Source organism: Oxyura jamaicensis, chromosome 11 (assembly GCF_011077185.1).
Source record: "Oxyura jamaicensis isolate SHBP4307 breed ruddy duck chromosome 11, BPBGC_Ojam_1.0, whole genome shotgun sequence".
NCBI classification, from domain to species: domain Eukaryota; kingdom Metazoa; phylum Chordata; class Aves; order Anseriformes; family Anatidae; genus Oxyura; species Oxyura jamaicensis.
In genome coordinates this window covers 2,905,011-2,923,189 of record NC_048903.1, presented here as the reverse complement: position 1 = coordinate 2,923,189, position 18,179 = coordinate 2,905,011, and the positions used below count along the sequence as shown (strand labels likewise).

Genomic DNA, 18,179 nt, shown 5'->3' with positions numbered 1-18,179 from the left:
CTTCCCCCTTCCTCATGGTTGAGCTGAGGATTTTTACAGGAATACTGGTGCATTTGATGAAGATGGAGTTGTTAACCTACATGAACAAAAGCCTTGATTATCACAGATTTTTTCCCCTGACATGTCTTGTATTTCAAGACTATGCTCTATTTTTAGGGACATCTGTTTTTATGTAGAAGACTTCCTTCTAATCAGCCTACTTTACCAATCCAGTAATGCCATAAGCAGTGAATTAATTGTCCAAGGGGAGGGAGCATTGGAGTGGCGATAGGATCTTTTTTTTTGCTTGCTAATTGAAGACAAGGCGCATAAAGGATGAAACATGAATATTAAACACAAGTGAAAGTTTGGTTAAACATAGCAATTTCCTAATGAATGCTGGAATGTTTTACAGGAATATTGCTTTAAAAATACAATCAAATGGGTTTTGTCACTGTCTGAAATGTCATTAATAACTAGGATTGGTTGATTACAGAGTGTAAAATGTAGATAAAGAAATGATTTCGCTTTTTTTTTTTTCCCCTAAACTTTAGTTTCCCTTTTTTTGTCTGCGTTTTTAGTCTAAAAGAATAGCCATGTGAAAGCCTAACATCACTTCTGAATTTAGTGACAATATTAGGGATTGGTTTATTATAAGTAAACAAAGAGGGTTTGCGTTATTTTAATTTTCAGAAAAATAGAGTATTTCAAAATATGCTATGGTGGTCTGATAGTACCTATTTTCTGTGGAGTGTGTTTTCTGTTGGATATTCTTCTTAAGTCTTGTTGCAGCTCTTGAGAAATCACATCTTGTGGGTAAGTAACATTTATATTTGAATAGAGAGCGGTAATACTTGGCCTGAAACAATAGACGGAAAAAAAAGAGAGAACCTTCTTAGTTTAAAAAAACAGACAGTGGAGGGAGGCAGAACTTCTAAATACTTGAAATTTTAAAGCCCTCTGACAAGCTTGCCGAGTATTGCAAGCTCTCCCCTAGTTTAGAGCATGGAACTGATGGCATATGAGCAACATAATGGCCCAATACAATCTGTATGTAGTCTGGAAAACTGCTACCTTTTGTTAGGTTGATGCCTTTAACTTAATGTGACCTGCTTGATTTCCTCAGAAAGGAAAAGATTCTCACCCCTACCACTAACTTTCAAGTGTAAATGCTGCTGACTTCAGTGATCACATTGATCTCTAGTGTTACAGTTGTTTTTTTCTAAAGGGTTTTCTATATGTGCATTAATAACGTATGAATGTTTTTGTAATACAGAAACACAGCATCCTGATGACTGAATTTTTCTCATTAACTTACTCTCTTCATACTTGCATCATAAAAATTGCAAACTAAGTATTGACATGCAGGAGTTTACTGAATGCATGTAGTAATACAGCTGGAACTGCTTTGGCTGAAGCTGTTCTGGCTTATCCTGTTGTGACCTTCAGTCTTTAGCCTTCCAGCTTTAGTTTAACTTACGCATGCACTGACCTTTGCTATGGAAACGATATAGAAACACAAAAACAACTTGGCTGAGTTTCCTCTGCAAAGCAGTGGGTGGTGTATCAGTATTCTATTACAGAGGAGGGTTTCTAGAGGTCAGTAGTGACAGTGTGCAGTAAGTTATTAGTTGTCTGGAGCACAGTGCTTGCTACTCCTGGGAAAGTGTTGCTTTTGTGTCTTTTTTTTTTTTTTAAAGTAAAATTAATACCTATATTTTTTTAGCATGCAGCTCTAAGATGGCCTATTAATGGCATAAATGCTGGAAGGTATGCATGGAAAAAAGCCCCAGTGTCAACCAGTAGTTTAAGTTACTGTTTTTCTGTGTGTGACCTGTGACTGAATCTTGGATGGGCTGATATTGTAGCAATTTACTATGTGCATCTTCAGTGTGGTGATGCTGCAGCGGGTTGCAGGTTGTAAAGTAGTTTGTTAACTTAAATGCCCATGAGCTGTGTAGTGATAATATATTCTTATTTGTATATATCATGGATTCTCTGCCAAGGTAAACTAAAGGTACAGGCACCACAGCTTCACTAGGTATTTGAACAAAACAGTATGTATTCTTTCAAGTTAATTATGTAGATATTTTCATTGAAGACAAATTAGCATGTTTTTTTAACTTACAGTTTTGCCAGGGCATTGGATTTCTTGTTTGTTTTTGTTTAATTTGGTATATAGAAAAGTATAGCAAAGTTCCAAAGGTAGTGCTAGTATGTGGTGGCTCTTTTTAAAAAATATATATTATTATTTTTATTATTGTGTTTATTTTCAAGGTGTAGTAACAAAATTTCAGATTTCCATAGAGGTAAGGCTAGCATATTGGTGTGATGTAAAACAGACTGCATTTCAAGACCATAATTCAGAAAATGCACCTGATCCCCTGCTGATATATAGTTAATCTGTTGGCAGGGTAGGGAGTTTTTGTCTTTTCTGCCACTTTCCACTCCTCCAACATCTTTTGCAGAATAATGTTTGGAAACCAGGCCCTGTATGTCTGTTACAGCGTATCTGGGAAAGCATAGAGGGTGAATGTTTGCTCTAGCATAATGGAAGCAAAACCATTGTTAGAAACAGCTCCGAGCAAATCAAGTGCAGCATGCAGCCATAGAGCCTCACAGGCAAACCACTGCAACCACTGGCACTGGGTGGGCTTTGCTTCACTGCAGTAAGCGCCCACTGCCTCTGGGCTGCTGTAGAGGACAGGGCCTCCACGGTCTGTTGACAGACTGGTGCAGTTCTATGAGTCAGTTTTGGTCTTGCATTGCTGTTATCTCTAGAACTGTTGTGTATGTATCCATTGCTAAGGATGGGGGGAGATAGTGTTAAGTGGAAAGCAGCTTTGTCACAGTGACCCTATTTGGATGTTACTCAACTTTTTTTAATAGCTCTGGCTTGTAATATATATAATTCCCAGTATGAGAGTGAATGCGTTTAACAAAGTTAACATTCAGGCTGTGGTTCATCATGTTAAGACTGAATTTTAACTGAGGAAATGGATGGTGGGGGTCACAGTGTTGAGAGTTTTGCAAAAAGTGACTACTGTAAATGCTAAATGAATGTAAGGTCTTAATTTTTCTTTAGACACTTTAAATTATTGAAATTCGTAGCTTCTGGAAATATTAACTTGTTATTAGGAAAAACAAATATTTTAGAAAGGTGTCAGAGCCCTGCATCACATATAATGGATGTAGCCATAACTGATGAAAGAGTTCCCATGTTCCACTTTCAGCGGGATTATAGTTAAGGGTAAAAGTTGTGATCTGGTTGTGCTGCTGTAGTTTACAGGTGACTCATGACAGATGGAGAAAAACCTGAACACTGGTGGTGGTCACAGGAAGTTCATTGTCTCTACTGTAACATATGTAAATGCCTGAATATTGCATTTATTTACATGGGTATCAACGCAGTCTAGACTGCCTCCACTCAGTGAAGGCTGAGGCATTGGTACGGTTTTTTTCCTAGACATAGCTCTTCGTGCTGAGAACTCCAATGAGAACAAACCCATGACATATTTGATAGAACATAAGCCTGTGAAATGTAGAAATACATAAATAAATGAAATCATGTAAGAAATTTGTTGGAAGTTTGTCAATTATAAGGCAGGATATTGTGTTTGATAAAAGCTGCTGTGATTTTTTAAAGATTGCCTGGCTTTTTGTGGCAGATATTTCATTATACTAAGGGTCTGAAGGGGTAACGAGTGTTAAAGCCAGGGGGAGATGAAACTTACTGACTGAACATTATTAAGCCTGTTTTCTCTGCTTGATTATGCACAAGTCAATTCCTGATGGTAGTAGGACTCAAGGGAGAGTTTAAGAGAGTTCAAGTTTCAGGACAGTCTGCTTTAGTGTAACCTTGCTTTTAGGCTGCATTTTATGGTAAAACTGAACTGCACTGACTTTTAAAAGGCACATCAGGTGGGATAGGTACAGGGAGATTTGAAGACAACAGAATCCAGAATTCTTTCTCTTCAACTATGAAAAGCAGTGAAAAACACACAGAATTACTTAATAAGGTTGTAATTGTAACATACATATTAGATCTATCAAGCTTTTCTGTCAGCTCTTCAAGATATGTATGTTCTTGCTCAACAGCAGCTATGTGCTGTAGCTTATCTGGAGATTTTTATCTGCAGTATGTCTGTAGGAATTTTTAGATTCTGTGTGTTCTGGGGGAAAAGGGGAAGAACAAGCTTCAGTTGTTTTTTTGTTTTGCTTTTGATTAATCTCAGTTTTGTCTGTCTAGATGTTTACTGTTATGCTTCTCAACCACACTGAACCAAAAAGTAATGGACAGGAAATACTGACCACGTGGTTGTATCTGGATGGATTAATTAAATCTAGGTGGAGCATTACATCTTGGACAAAAGCATTCATGTAGACCTATAGCTGAAAGCTTTGAGAAGGGCTGTTTAACATTACGGACTCTGAGAAACAACATTCCTGTCATTGATTGAGACAAAAGTTCTAATACAAGTGATAGGGCAGGTAGGTGTCGTCACGTAGCTTTAATGTAGGAAAGAGGCACTTTTTGGGTGTACATAAAACTTAGCACCAGCTGTAGCACATCAAGATACATGCAGTCTGCAGTGGTGCTTCAGATGTCTTTGTGTGGGTGTGCTTTGTTTTTTGTACTGCTGACTACTGGTGTTGTTATTCTTGTAAGTAGGTTAAATTGACATGGGTTTTTGCATATATATATATTTTTTCTGTGCTAGTTCTGCAAAGAGCTTGGATAATAGTGCTGTGCAACCAAGTAAGTTTAAAGACAAAAACATTGATGTGACAAAACCACATTTAAAGAATGACTGTCTCCCCTCCCTCCATTTGTAACATAAGTTGACATTGAAGTCAGTGAAATATAAATGTGTTACAATGCTATTTAGAAGTCATGTAACTTGCAATGTGCATCAGTCTACACAAACTTCAGGAATACTGAAGATCAAGTGAGCATCATGGATTTGTAAGACCTGTTTTGTAGGTCTCATTTAAAATTTCAGTGGTTAAAGGAAACTTGTGTGTTACTGTCAGTTAAATTTTGTTTCCTTAAATCTTCTGGACAACTATGTTACCAGTGTATAATCATAAAGCTAGCATGTTTTTTTATAGCTAGTTTAATTTATTTATTGAAGCATCAGTGTGTTTCATGCCTAGTGTTACTGTTAGCTCAAACAAGAGGTGGTTTTGTGATAGCAGAGTGCAGTGGTGGTTAGTCATATTTTAGAAAGGGGAAGACGCACGAGTTAACTTTTTTTTTAAAAAAAAAAAAAGGCAAAAACTTGATAAATATTTTCTTTATGAAAAAATAATTATACTTGATTTTCTAGCTTTGAATCAACTTTTCTTTACCCTAAATGTTTACATTCATAAAGCCCCTTAATAGGCTCACTAAATTGCATTTCATAATAAAAAATGTAAACTTAAAAATATTTTCAATAATTGTAGAAACTGTAGGTGTATCTTAATAATATTGATAATTCTTCTTTGTTTAAAGGCAATATCAGAAGTGCACGTATAGCATAACATGGTTTTAACATAGAAGTTCCGTAGATGAAATGATTGTTTGTTTGTTTCCTCTGTCCAAGACTCAAAAGGAATACAGACACATTGATATCCATTTATTCTGGTAAATGTTGCTGATACCTGTTGCTGGAGGACTGGTGTCTGTACTGTTTTCTTTAGCATTGAAGAAAACACAAGAGACTGAAGAAGTTTGTAATTTATTATTACTCTTTTATGCAAATACAGAAAAGCTAACTAATATTTTAATGCATCTTCTATTTTTTTTATCAGCTCCTGGGCTACAGCGAGAAGCCTGTAAACCTGCAAATGTTCATTGGCACGGCAGATGATCGCTACTTAAGACCTCATGCATTTTACCAGGTGCACCGAATCACTGGAAAAACAGTTGCTACAGCTAGTCAAGAGATAATAATTGCCAGCACAAAAGTTTTGGAAATACCACTTCTTCCTGAAAATAATATGTCAGCCAGGTACATTGCAACTGTGTAGTTGATATGTGGCTTTTTTCCCCCATTTGTACAAATGTGAAAGAAACGTCTTGTAAAACAGCAAATTTTGCACAAGTATGACTCATGATTAAGCTAGACACAACTCTTTAAATCTGCCAGCATTCATTCAGAAATAAGTCCTCAGGTAACATTAGAAGTAGTGGAGAGACAAGGAAGCTTGTATGATTGATGGGAAGATGGGTGAATGATTCTGGGGTTCTGTTTTCCTGTACAGTCTGTATGTATGTATGATCCCACAGCTGTAGAATGCACGGGGGTTATAATTAGCTGTTTTGTGTGTGTGTGTGTGTTTGTTTTTACGTAACAGGTGACTTTTCTGTGAAAGTATAGCCATGCAGTTCAACTGCTTGTTTCTTCATTGAATGTGGTCATCTAACTTAACATGTCCTTGGCAGCATCTTCCTTATTTTATATATATATATATATATATATATATATATATATATATATATATATAGTTTTAGCAGTTAGATTATTCTCGTGTTTTAGGACCTGCCAGATGGAGTGTACTGAAGTACTGAATAATAGTTTAATACCAGTTAGTTTTAGCAAAAATTACACTGCTTTTTTCTACCTGGAGAGTCACTGAACTGAGAGAAGCGCAATATTTTATTAACGTAGCATATTTATTTCTAACATATACTTCTGAAGCCAGCTTAGATTTTCCTGAAGTTACACCGTAGTAACCACTGAATGCTATGAACCCATAAAAAGTCTTCAGAAGCTTGTGTTATTTGATTAAAGTATGTGTGGTGTATATGAATAATCAATAAGCATGTTGAATGATAGCAGGGATGTGATCATTCTCTAGTCTTTCCTAAGCAGTGCTAAATATCATCCTTGTAAATTATATTTACTGTGTTAAACAACTTACTGTGACGGTTAATGTGCAGTTAAGTGGAATAACAATCTTTTCAAGGTTCAAGAAAGCAGCAACTAGATGTTTGCAAGACAGAACACTGCTTAAAGAGAATACTTACTCCCATTTCTGACACTAACAGATATGTTAATGGAGGCATTAAAATAACATTAAAAATAGCATAACATGGGGAAAAAGTGGAATGTTCTCCATTCCTTAGCAGGAAGGCTTACAGAGTATACTTCAGCAACAGTTTGATTCGTTTTCTTCCATTTCTCTTCTAATCCATCCTTTCTCACCTGTCTCCAGTATCGATTGTGCGGGTATTTTGAAACTTCGCAATTCAGATATAGAGCTCCGTAAAGGAGAGACAGATATTGGAAGAAAGAATACCAGAGTGCGGCTTGTGTTCCGTGTTCACATCCCACAACCTAGTGGAAAAGTCTTATCTCTGCAGACTGCTTCCATACCTGTTGAATGCTGTAAGATTGCTTTAACTGTACATAATTTATAGCCATGTTTTCTGCATGTGTCAGTAGTAATGTCATTCTGACAGTACTTAGTGTCAGAATATATGTAACAATTGTGTGACAACCATTTTGTGTAAAGAGCTAAATTATGTAAAAATAGTAATAATTTTATTTAAAGATGGTACTTGCCAATGGGCAACCCCATTTGCTGTTTGGAGGAACAGCAGTGTTTTAGGATTGACTCCTAATACTGCAGTCATGCAGCTAGCAGCTTCAGAAGTTCCTGTATATGAAGGGAGGCAGCTCATGTATCTCAGTGAAAATAAATACTCATTTTAGGAACAAATAATACCATTTCATTTACAGGAGTCTGTACCATTACTTACCCAATGAACAGCTGAACTTCTGGGGATTCTGTTTTTTAAATGCTGGCAGTAAGGAATCAAAATATGACTTTAATCTTAATTATTCCTAGAACTCATTTTATCTATTAAATACTAAAAGTAATCTTTAAACCAATGTTCCTAAATTAAAAACATTAATTTGCTGTAGCAGTAGAGACTGTTAGGTTTTGTGACTTCTTTGTGTTTCTTTTCTATAATTATATAAATTTCAACATAATTCTGAAAACAAAGATAAATACACAACTATGATTTATATGTGATTGGTTTACTCTCACCTCTGATTCTTCAATTTAGGATCATAAAAGAAATACTACTATGGTTAAAATGATGGATTATTTTCTTCTTTTTTATTTTTAAAGCTCAGCGATCTGCTCAAGAACTTCCTCAGATTGAGAAATACAGCATCAGTAGTTGCTCAGTAAATGGAGGCCATGAAATGGTAGTGACAGGATCCAATTTCCTTCCAGAATCAAAAATTATATTTTTTGAAAAAGGACAAGGTAAATCTCCTTTTATTTTTCCTTCTTCTTAAGAACAAAACCAAAACCACTACCTGAGCTTGACTGTGTTCTTCATCTCTTCTTACAAGTCCTCCTTCAGAGGACTCCAGAAAAGGGCATTGTTTATTTTTCTCTGGAGAACTAGTTTTGTTTAAAATACTAAAAATGTCTGTTCTTCGGATACAAAGTATTGACCAGGCAGTTATGGAAGTATGCCTGGCAGTAAATTACTGTTCACGTTACAAAAAGCTCTTAATGAAAATGAAGGCTCTAAAACTTGGATAGCCTACGAAGACTGTCAAAACACAAACATTCATCTGTTTTCATTGTTTTTCCCTGAACTGCAACATAACATACAACTTCCCTTGTGTATTTTTTTTTTTTTTTTGCTTTGGATTATCATTTTAACCATGACACTCCTTTGCAGCTTAAAAAATGCTTTTGAAAGCTCTAAGTAACATCATGGGGGGTATAGCTTAATTTCTTAGAAAAGAGCAGTGCTAGACTGGGGAAGAAACAGAGTATGGGATGTCAAAGGAAATGGTGTTTTAGTGCTTTAGACAGCCTTTGGAGCGCACAGTACTTTGTGTTGATTTCTGTGAAAGTTTAATGCTGGGGGGCATGGAGAGTGAGTGACATATTTCAGCGAGAATAATGTAATACCTGTGACAAACACGAACTATTTTGCTTTGAGGCTTTGGTTGCAATCAAAGCTTTTTCAAAGGCATTTGCTTGGCCCTCCTGTTACTTCAAGTTGAAAAGTTTAGAACTTTTAAAAACAAAAGAAGCAGTGGATAATTGCTGTTCCACTTAAAAACTTCACACAGCATGTTAGTAAAATCTAATTTATTATGCAAATTCAAAATTTATGACCCTTAGAATTGTATTGTAAGGGGTGACTAAGCTTAGGGGTGGCATCACAAACATACAAGTTCAGTTCTTTGTAATTCAAATAGATAGAAAGCTTAGTAAATGCAAAGTTACAAACAATACCTCCATCACAGGAATAGCACTATATTAAAGTGAACAATTAGTAGAAAAGCATTGCTTTTTACCTATCTAGCTAAACCCTTTTCTTCATAGTTTTGTCTTTTTCCAAATACAAATGCTATTTTCATCATTATGAAAAATTAAATTGGTATGCAACTACATAAACTGAAGATTTTAACACCCCAAAGCCCTATGAAAATGTTTTTGTTTTGTGGTGTACACAGGTGTACATATATGCAACTTAAAGATGTCCTGTTATCCAGTGTTCCTTCCTGGTTCCGTAGCAGTTCTGGATATGTGTTGTGACCTTAATGCGTCTTCCTTAAACTAGTATCCATGAAAAGTAGTTGAAAGTTTAGGATTAGCTGTCCTGATACAGGGACTTCCTTTTCTTCTCTGATTTTACCTTTAATATGTAGAGCTTAACATTCGAGCAACTTAAATTATCACTAGTGGAACCTGAATACCTGATTTCAGCTTTTCAGGAAAGAGTAGCAAAAGTACATCATTAAAAGGAAAAGTTTGCAACTAAGTCCAATTCTTCTACAGCTAAGTCCAATTCCTCTACATCTTATATTTTCCTTAAATATTTAAGTAAAAATGTGGTGTTGATTTTGTTTTAATTAGCAAATACAATATAAAGTGTTTTTTCCTACATTATGTATTTTGACACCCAACTTTACAAGCGGTATTTTGAAGCCCCTTTAAAGAAGTACTGCTGCTAGACAGCAGGTTTCCTGATAACCTGAACTAAACCCAGTAACAGAGAGAATCAAGCCTTAGGTTATGCTAGGTGAGAGCATTCCCTCACAACACAGGCAACTTGCCCTGTAGTTGAATTATAGGGTCTTTTAGTTCAGGGGTGGGTGTTTGTCTTATATATATAACTTTTGGATATGTACATGAAGATACAGTATATATTCTCTTTAACATGGTGACTTAACCTGTAAGTCTTCAGCATGTTTGTTTGAATAATAATGTTAGAAGTTATTTAAATTTATTTTTAAAATGTTTTGGAAAAATAAGGAAAAAACACCCCCAGCCACTTACAGTACACACTGCCTACTCTAGAACTAGATTTAACTGTACTTGATCAGCAGGAGGTCTATTAAAATGCAGAATCCTGCACAACAGCCAGCTTCACGATGTTTGTAGCATTGAAACTCTGAAAGCATCCCTGTACTTGCAGTCTGTTTAAAGTATCCCTGTCAGCTGTATCTCTCCCTGAATTGCCTCTTTATGACTGAAAATAAATGCAGTTTTAGAACAAGTATTTAAGGATTTTACAAATAATTCAAATGCATTTTCTAAATTTCTCTCAACAGATGGAAGACCTCAGTGGGAGGTAGAAGGAAAAATAATCAGGGAAAAGTGTCAAGGGGTGAGAAACTCTTTTTCTTTCTTTACGAATTTTTGTTTTCAAATGAGAATACTCAATTTTCATTGTTGTTCTGAAATTTAGAATTGACTTAGTAAAGTAGATCACTGGCTGATTCAAACAGACAACTGGAGACTTCTAAAATGGCTTAATACTATAAAGTAGCTATTAAGATGATGTGTTGAAGGAATTGGAAGTAGCATGCTTGCTGTGAAAGCATTGAAAAAATAAATTCAGATTTAACTAAAAGATAGCTGAAGATGATTTTTCTAAGATGACAAATAATTTCCAGCACATTCAAATTTTTCCTGCAAGCTTAATGATCTGAATTGTAGTTCTTTGACTCAGAGTATTTTATGCTCTGGCAGATAAACAAAGCATCCTTTAGATGTGTCGTCTTAATTTCAAGTGTTACCTTCAGAACACTTGGGTTTAAGAAAGAAAAAAGTCTCTAAATAACAGTTTGCTTATAGTACTATTTTGTTATGTAATACATGCATAAAATTTAAGTTTATCCATTCTGGATTATCAATTTGCTTTAGTTTTGTAATAAAACTTTTAGTTCTTCTGTAATTAATAGCAATTTCATTTGCATTTAATATGTAAAGCTTTTTCATTTCAACTTTCATATAGGCAAACATCATACTTGAAGTTCCTCCATACCATAACAAAACTATTACAGCTGCAGTTCAGGTGCAGTTTTATCTCTGCAATGGCAAGAGGAAAAAAAGCCAATCTCAACGTTTTACTTATACACCAGGTATTAAAAAAAAAAAGCTGCATTCTATTTTGCCTTGTAAAATAGACATTTGAAAGTGTATCAGACAGTCTTGTACCTTTTTATAGATAAGACTAGCTTTGAACAGTTTGTAAAACACTTTAAACTCATCTAATTAAAAAGCTGAAGTTTAAAATATTAAGCTACAGTGCTACACGTACAGCCAGGCATTTCTTTGCTATGCTTTTTACAGAATAATTTGCATTTTACCAGTCTTTGAGAATGACAGTGAATCTCAGAATTTGCTCTTCTAAATACCCTAAATACAGAATATGTATTTTTATGCATGTTCTATGCATTTTTTTCCTCCTTATATATTCCAAAAAACTGCTTTATGTGCAAGGAAGAAAAAAAAGTCCTCTGGACATGTTGCAGCATATTCAGAGAAAATAGCTTGGAACACAGCCAGGACTGAAAATTGTACCTATTCCAGTTAAAAGGTCTTAATCCCTTCCTTTTAGCACAAGAAGGTGGTCGTCACTACTATCTAGATACAAAATACCTACTACTTTGCCTGCCACTTTCTATTAAGAAATTCATGCCCACTTAGAGTAGTCAGATTGCTTGGTGCTAATGATAGAGCTAGATCTTTTAGGACTACTCAGAGTACTTGAGGACAGATAGCTGAAGGAGTCTTTGAAGTCAGATGTAAATACTAAGACAAACTTCTTGAAGCTACTTTGTATGGTGGCAAAGAAAGCTTCTATTAGTTTCCACAGTTTAAAATAAGTTTTGCTTGCTTGTACTCTAAAATACTTCATGCATGAGCAATGTTACCTAGGTTTGTGGTACACTAAGTATTCATTTATGTGTTACCAAATTTGTGATGGTTTTCAACAGTTATTCTTAAAAATATCAGCTCCTCATACAATTACAAGAAGAATCTTAAGTGATACATTTATATGAAAAATCCATATTTAAAAGGTGGAATGAAGTAATGAAACTTACTGCTGAAATACACTATTTTACTTACCACTGCAGCTGTTACTGCACAAACCCTTAAAAAAATGGATTTTTAAATAGCGCTTTTAACATCTACTGTTTAAAATAGAAATCAAACCATTAAAAATGTTAGCATTTTTCTACTATTTATGCTTAAAATCAGTATCTTCATGAACCTACCTGTGGCTTCAAAAAAAAGTCCTGTAACAAAGCGTACCGATTTAGAACAGTTGCCATCACTGAAATTAGGAAATATACTTAAAGAGCTGCCCTAAGAAGACAACACACACTACTCAGACTAATGGAATTGAGTTGCCAAAGGTCAGCAGTCATCTTGATCAGAGGCTAATGAAAGTTTGAAACGTGGATTAAAAAAAATTCACCTTTTCCTAGTGCCTGATAACTGCACTCATCTGCCTGTTTTCAGTGGAGCCCAGCAAGTCCCCACAACACACACCTTTGATGAGCGGATCCTTTAGATGTACTGGACTTTCCCTTTTTTGCAACTTCTGAGTTGCAGATGTCTTTAAGAACCACACACTGCATAGCATGAAAGTTTAGAAGAGAAGAGATCTGCTTTTAAATGCTAGAAGGATTCTTCTCCCTTTACATACCTGTAACGCTGACCCTTTAAAGTTCAAGAAAATGAAAGCAGAGCAAGAGGGAAAGGGAAATTTGAACAAGGGCAGTAATGATGCTATTGTGTCTGTTGAACAGCAATTAGTGTGCATTTATCACAGGATACAAATGAGTTGGAATTGTAACATGCTGTTTTACTTTTTCTAGTTATAATGAAGCAAGAGCACAGAGATGAGGTGGATTTGTCTGCCGTTCCCTCTTTGGCCCTGCCTCACACAAGCAACGTCCAGGGCCTACATTCTATCAGAACTCAGTTGCCTTCACCAGAGCAAGGGCATCCTCACGACAATTTACTGTCTACATCACCCAGGAGCCTTGTGTGTCCAGTTCAGCCGCCGTACACAGCAATGGTGACCTCAGCAGTGTCCCACCTGTCACATATGCAGGGTAGAAACCTTAGTCCGAGCGAGGAGTGTCACGTTTTGCCCCCTGCTGTGGTTCAGTCTTTTCAGGTAACATCAGCACCTCCAGTGAGGCCTTCCTACCAGCCTATGCAGTCTAACGATGTATACAATGGACAGTCTGGTCTTCCCATGAACTCTGCCTCCAGCCAAGGATTTGATGCTATTTCATTTCAGCAGGACACAGCTGTACCTCATTTGATAAATCTTAGCTGCCAAGCCCTACCACCAATGCCGTTCCACTCTTCAAATCCAGGTTCTGTGTCAACATCAAGTACCGCAGGGCATCCGCTAGCACACTCAGCTCATTCGGGACAGTCATCTTCACACCTACCATCGATGGGATACCACTGCCCAAGTGCTGGGCAAGGCTCCATCCCTTCTGCAATGAGTCGCTCCCTTGGGCAGTCTTCTCCCCAGCTGCAGCAAGTCCCATACCATCCTACAAACCCAGCATCCGCTTCATCCCCATCCCCAACAGCTTCCCACCCTATGGTCCATTCACCGCTGTCTGGACCTTCTTCACCGCAGCTACAACCTATGCCTTATCAATCTCCTAGCTCAGGACCTGCCTCATCTCCCCCGCCAACCACTGTAAGTCACTCGGGACAGCACTCCCCTCAAGCACACAGTCCTGCACTGGGAGGTCTCAATGCAGCTTCGTCCCTAGTACACCATACCGTATGCGATTCATCTCCATTTTCACCAGATGGGGCAGCTATTAACATTAAACCAGAACCTGAAGATCGAGAATTGAATTTTCAAACGATAGGACTACAAGACATCACACTGGATGATGGTAAGTGGATCTAATATTTTAATACTCGGATATAATTACATTAAACCAACAGGTGTGGGGGAGGGCTATCTAATTTAGAACACTCTTTACAAGAGTAAATTTGACCTATCAAAATGGAGTCATTTTTGTGCCTAAAGCAATGACTTATTTAAAACTAATTATATCAGCTGTAGTTATACAGTTCAAGTACTTTAGTCTAGTTTACCAGACTTGGGTTTTAGTCATAAAACAGGGCCAGAGGATTAACTCATACATACTGACACCTTATCTACAAGGAATTAATTTGAAGCCTCTTCTGATTGGCTTACTGGTATGTTTCAGTGAAAGTCCTAACAACGTCTGAGTTGCATAAATGTAGTTTGGAGTCTTGTTTCATGGGGTTGTCCCAGTTTTGATGGACAACCTACTTCACGGAAATATAGCACATGCATTTTGGCACTGTCTTCTTAGTCTCTTCATAGGCATTCTGTAGAAATGCTGTTGTCATTCAGCACCTCTGCTCACAGTAGCTGTTTGCTTTTTCCTTACCACTTTGGCTATGTTTTTTTTTTTTTTTTTTTTTTGAGAAATTCACTTGCTTACAGTAAACAAGGACCATGGTGAAAGACATTCTAGTGCTTGAGGCCAGACTACAAAGTCCTCTACTTTAAATACTTGCACAATGTTACAAAACTTGTCCAACCAAGTGGAAAGTAAGAGAGATCAGCTCCTAAGCATCGGACTATTTTAGGCATAGATGAGAAGCCATTTAAAGAACACGTCAGACTAAAATAACTGAAGGAACAGAAGGGCTGCCCTTCAAAGGTGTTTAATACTGATGAAGGGAATCTTACTAGTATCTTTTTTTCTACAATAGCCATAACTGTAATTTTTGTTATTGTCCTTTGTAATTAATTAATTGCATCAGCAGTAACAATACCATAAAGATTTAAGCATAGGCCAACTCTGTTAAATATCCTTATCAGTCCCAGTTCCTTGCCTAAATGGAACTTTGCTATTGTAACGTCCAGGTGGTAGTAAGAAAGTTTAGTAAGAAATGCCATTAAGACACAGCATACCAGAAAGAAAATGAGAGAAAGTGATAATGTAGTTGGGCTTTCAGTTAAATGGCCACCCTAGTTAAATAATATTCTGATTTTAGAAATGCTGTACAGTCAACCAACTTCCCTTAATCCAGAAAAGAAGGAAGAGACTGATCCTTTCGAGGACTTGGCTGAGGGGAGAAGAGGAAGGCTTTGTGAAAAAGAATACCTAAAAAAAGAAATGCATACCTACACTTTAGGAGTGAGAAAGAATGTTTCAAAAAAAAAGTATCATGGTAAAACCTGTCTTTTTCTCATCCTGCTTCCCTTCACACCCACCAAAAAGATACAGGAATAAAAAATTAAACCCTAAAAACTAAATACTGTAGTTAAATTTAACACAATCTAAGCAGAAGTGTTTCGCATTTACGAGAGGTTCAGCAGTTTGTCTGTACCTGTTTGGAAGTTAGAAGGAATGCACAGCAAAGAAGAGAGATTTTTTTTCCTATAGCATAAATACTAGCTGCTTTTATATATATATATAAGAAGCATATACTAATATAATCTATTTATATCTTTTTAGATATATAATTAAATTACTGAGTTGTTTCTGTGCTGACAAACATATTTTATACTTTGAATCACAGGAAAAGCTGAAAGAGAGACACTATAAAAGGGTGACCACTTGCTAATACTTTAGATGATTCAAGTGACCACAGCTTTAATAATTATTACTTCTTAAATAATGCTGGTTGGAGAATTTTAAAGTTCTGATAACTGGTGATTAAATGATACGCTTCCTATATGGAAACGGAACTTGGTTTTAATACTAAACAAGTACTTGCCAGCAGCTATACGTTTACAGGCACTGAGCTTACATTCATTTCAGTTTAATATTACTGCCATACAGTGATTGATTCATTAGGATTCAAAGAAACAGAAAAACCTGTTTTTTTTTATTATTATTATTTATTTCCAACCTCCAAATTTAAATTAGATGTCTAGCCTGAAACCTGCTGTCTGAAAAATCTTGCAAAGAAACAAGCTGCTCAGTACTCTCAACATGAATAAATACTTCCTCTGCTTAATCAGTTTTAAATTAGAAAACATGTTTAGACAGGAACACTCTTTTTGTAATGTATCTAATATATTACTGTGGTTTATAAAATAATTTGAAAAATTTGCTTTTGTTTATAATTGAATTTTAGTTTCCATACAGATAGAGCTAGACACAAATTGCTAATGAATTACTCTAATGTTATAAGAACTATGAAAAAAAATCCAAACACAAATGCATACGTAGATAAATGTTGATATGGTATGTTCTCCCAAGTAATTTATCAAACCTGAAAGCTATATTTAACTGGAAAACTTGTTTTTAAAGGTTACCAATTTAAGGCAAATAAACTGCTCTCAGAATAATAGTAAGGGAAAGCCAATTAATTTTTTTAATCACACCTGGATTAGAGTTGTTAAATGTTGAATAATATTTAAGTCAGGAGGTTAAAACAGAAAACAACACCCTGACACCATAAATAATCTTCTTTCTTCTAGTAGTGTGCAGGATTTCAAAATCAGCATAGTAGATACTTTATTTGCCAAGAAAATATTTGAACAAAAATTCAAGTGCAGTACAGAAGCGCTACTTCTAATTACTAAGCTTAGCTAGACAGTGTATGATTATTATAAAAGGAATAATAAAAAGTAACTAGTAATTGTATCAGTTCCATTAAACAAGACTCCCAAAAGTCAATTTCAGTGCCTCTTCAGCCAACATTCAGGCTTTTTCTTCAAACCCTGACTCTGCTCCCGCCAAATCTGAAACTTAATGTAGAACTACAATGCTGCTTCATCAGCACTCAAACCAAGAACATCTGGATTAGTCTTGATCCAGCATTTACTGGAAGGTGTAACCCATCTGGATTCACCATTTACAGTTTCTGCAAAGTCAGACACGCTTGGCAATGACCAGAATGGAGTGGCTTTTAAAATCTTGTTTTATTCCCATGCCCAATATGTAGTAGTGCAAGTTGGGCTCAGTTTGAACTATGAGTGACGAAAGATGGCATAATTTAAAGGCAGATCCTCGAGTGGTGCATCTGCAGAAATTACACTGAATTTCATTTTCTCTTCTACTGAAACTTGGGTAGTTTTTTTCCTCATTTTTGAACAGGAAGGATCTAATTGATGTTTTAGCCTTTTCTGATCACTTCCTTGCATTTGCTTGTGTGTATAGCGTCATTCCTCTTCCCCACAATCCTTCCTCCACTTAAAGAAACAAGAAATCAAAGTGCATAAGGGCATCTAGATTAGAATTTAGAATTAGAATTTAGAAATTAGAATTACATTACAGAAAATGTTTGAAACGTAACACAAATTCAAAGTAACTTGTAGTGTATGCTACCACTTAAAAGACATTCTGAAAACCAGTACTTTTTTTCTGCTTCGGACTTTCCAATAGTCAATATGCACAGGTGGAGAAACTTTTGGACTGGTACTGCATAAAAACAGCTTCTTACTCTTTATTTGCCCCATCCCTTTCTCTTCCTCTTCCCCCACTCTCTCCCACATTGGACCTCCTTTTTCCCTGAACAGCTTTCACCAAGTCTGTTCTGCCCATCTCCCCAGGCTAACTGTTCTCCGTACAGATAGCAGAATATTTAAGGCCACACACAGGTGTAAATAAGAAGGCTAACATGACAACCAGGCAGACGGTCACTTCCTGTATCCATCATACCATGCTAGGTCGTGTACTCATCTAATGAAAGTCCCATTCCTTCCTGACTTGAAAAAAGTCAGGCTCCGTCTCGTCATACGATGAGGCCCTGTTAATATTATCCATTATTTTTGAGAAGTGCTCCTAGTGTGGCGGTTTTCCTATCCCACTGTCAAGTTTTAAATTTAAAGCTATTCTAGTACTATCGATCTCAAAATTTAAACTGCAAAAAACACAAGAGCTTAGGTCTGATCTTACCTTGGATTT

The 18,179-nt window shown here is 36.2% G+C and overlaps 1 protein-coding gene across 3 annotated transcripts in view; it reads left to right on the top strand.

Annotated features, from left to right (window-relative positions):
- The window catches only part of NFATC3 (nuclear factor of activated T cells 3), a 65,936-nt gene that overhangs the window by 31,250 nt on the left and 16,507 nt on the right, over positions 1-18,179 (top strand). For 2 of the 3 annotated variants that reach the window (XM_035337102.1, XM_035337101.1), the window contains exons 4-9: positions 5,776-5,975; positions 7,183-7,355; positions 8,107-8,247; positions 10,563-10,618; positions 11,249-11,375; positions 13,122-14,174. In XM_035337102.1, the coding sequence (XP_035192993.1) occupies positions 5,776-5,975; positions 7,183-7,355; positions 8,107-8,247; positions 10,563-10,618; positions 11,249-11,375; positions 13,122-14,174 (1,750 nt within the window). Of the gene's footprint in view, positions 1-5,775; positions 5,976-7,182; positions 7,356-8,106; positions 8,248-10,562; positions 10,619-11,248; positions 11,376-13,121; positions 14,175-15,843; positions 16,883-18,179 lie in introns of those variants that run through there. The other variant, XM_035337103.1, reaches the window with a different exon arrangement.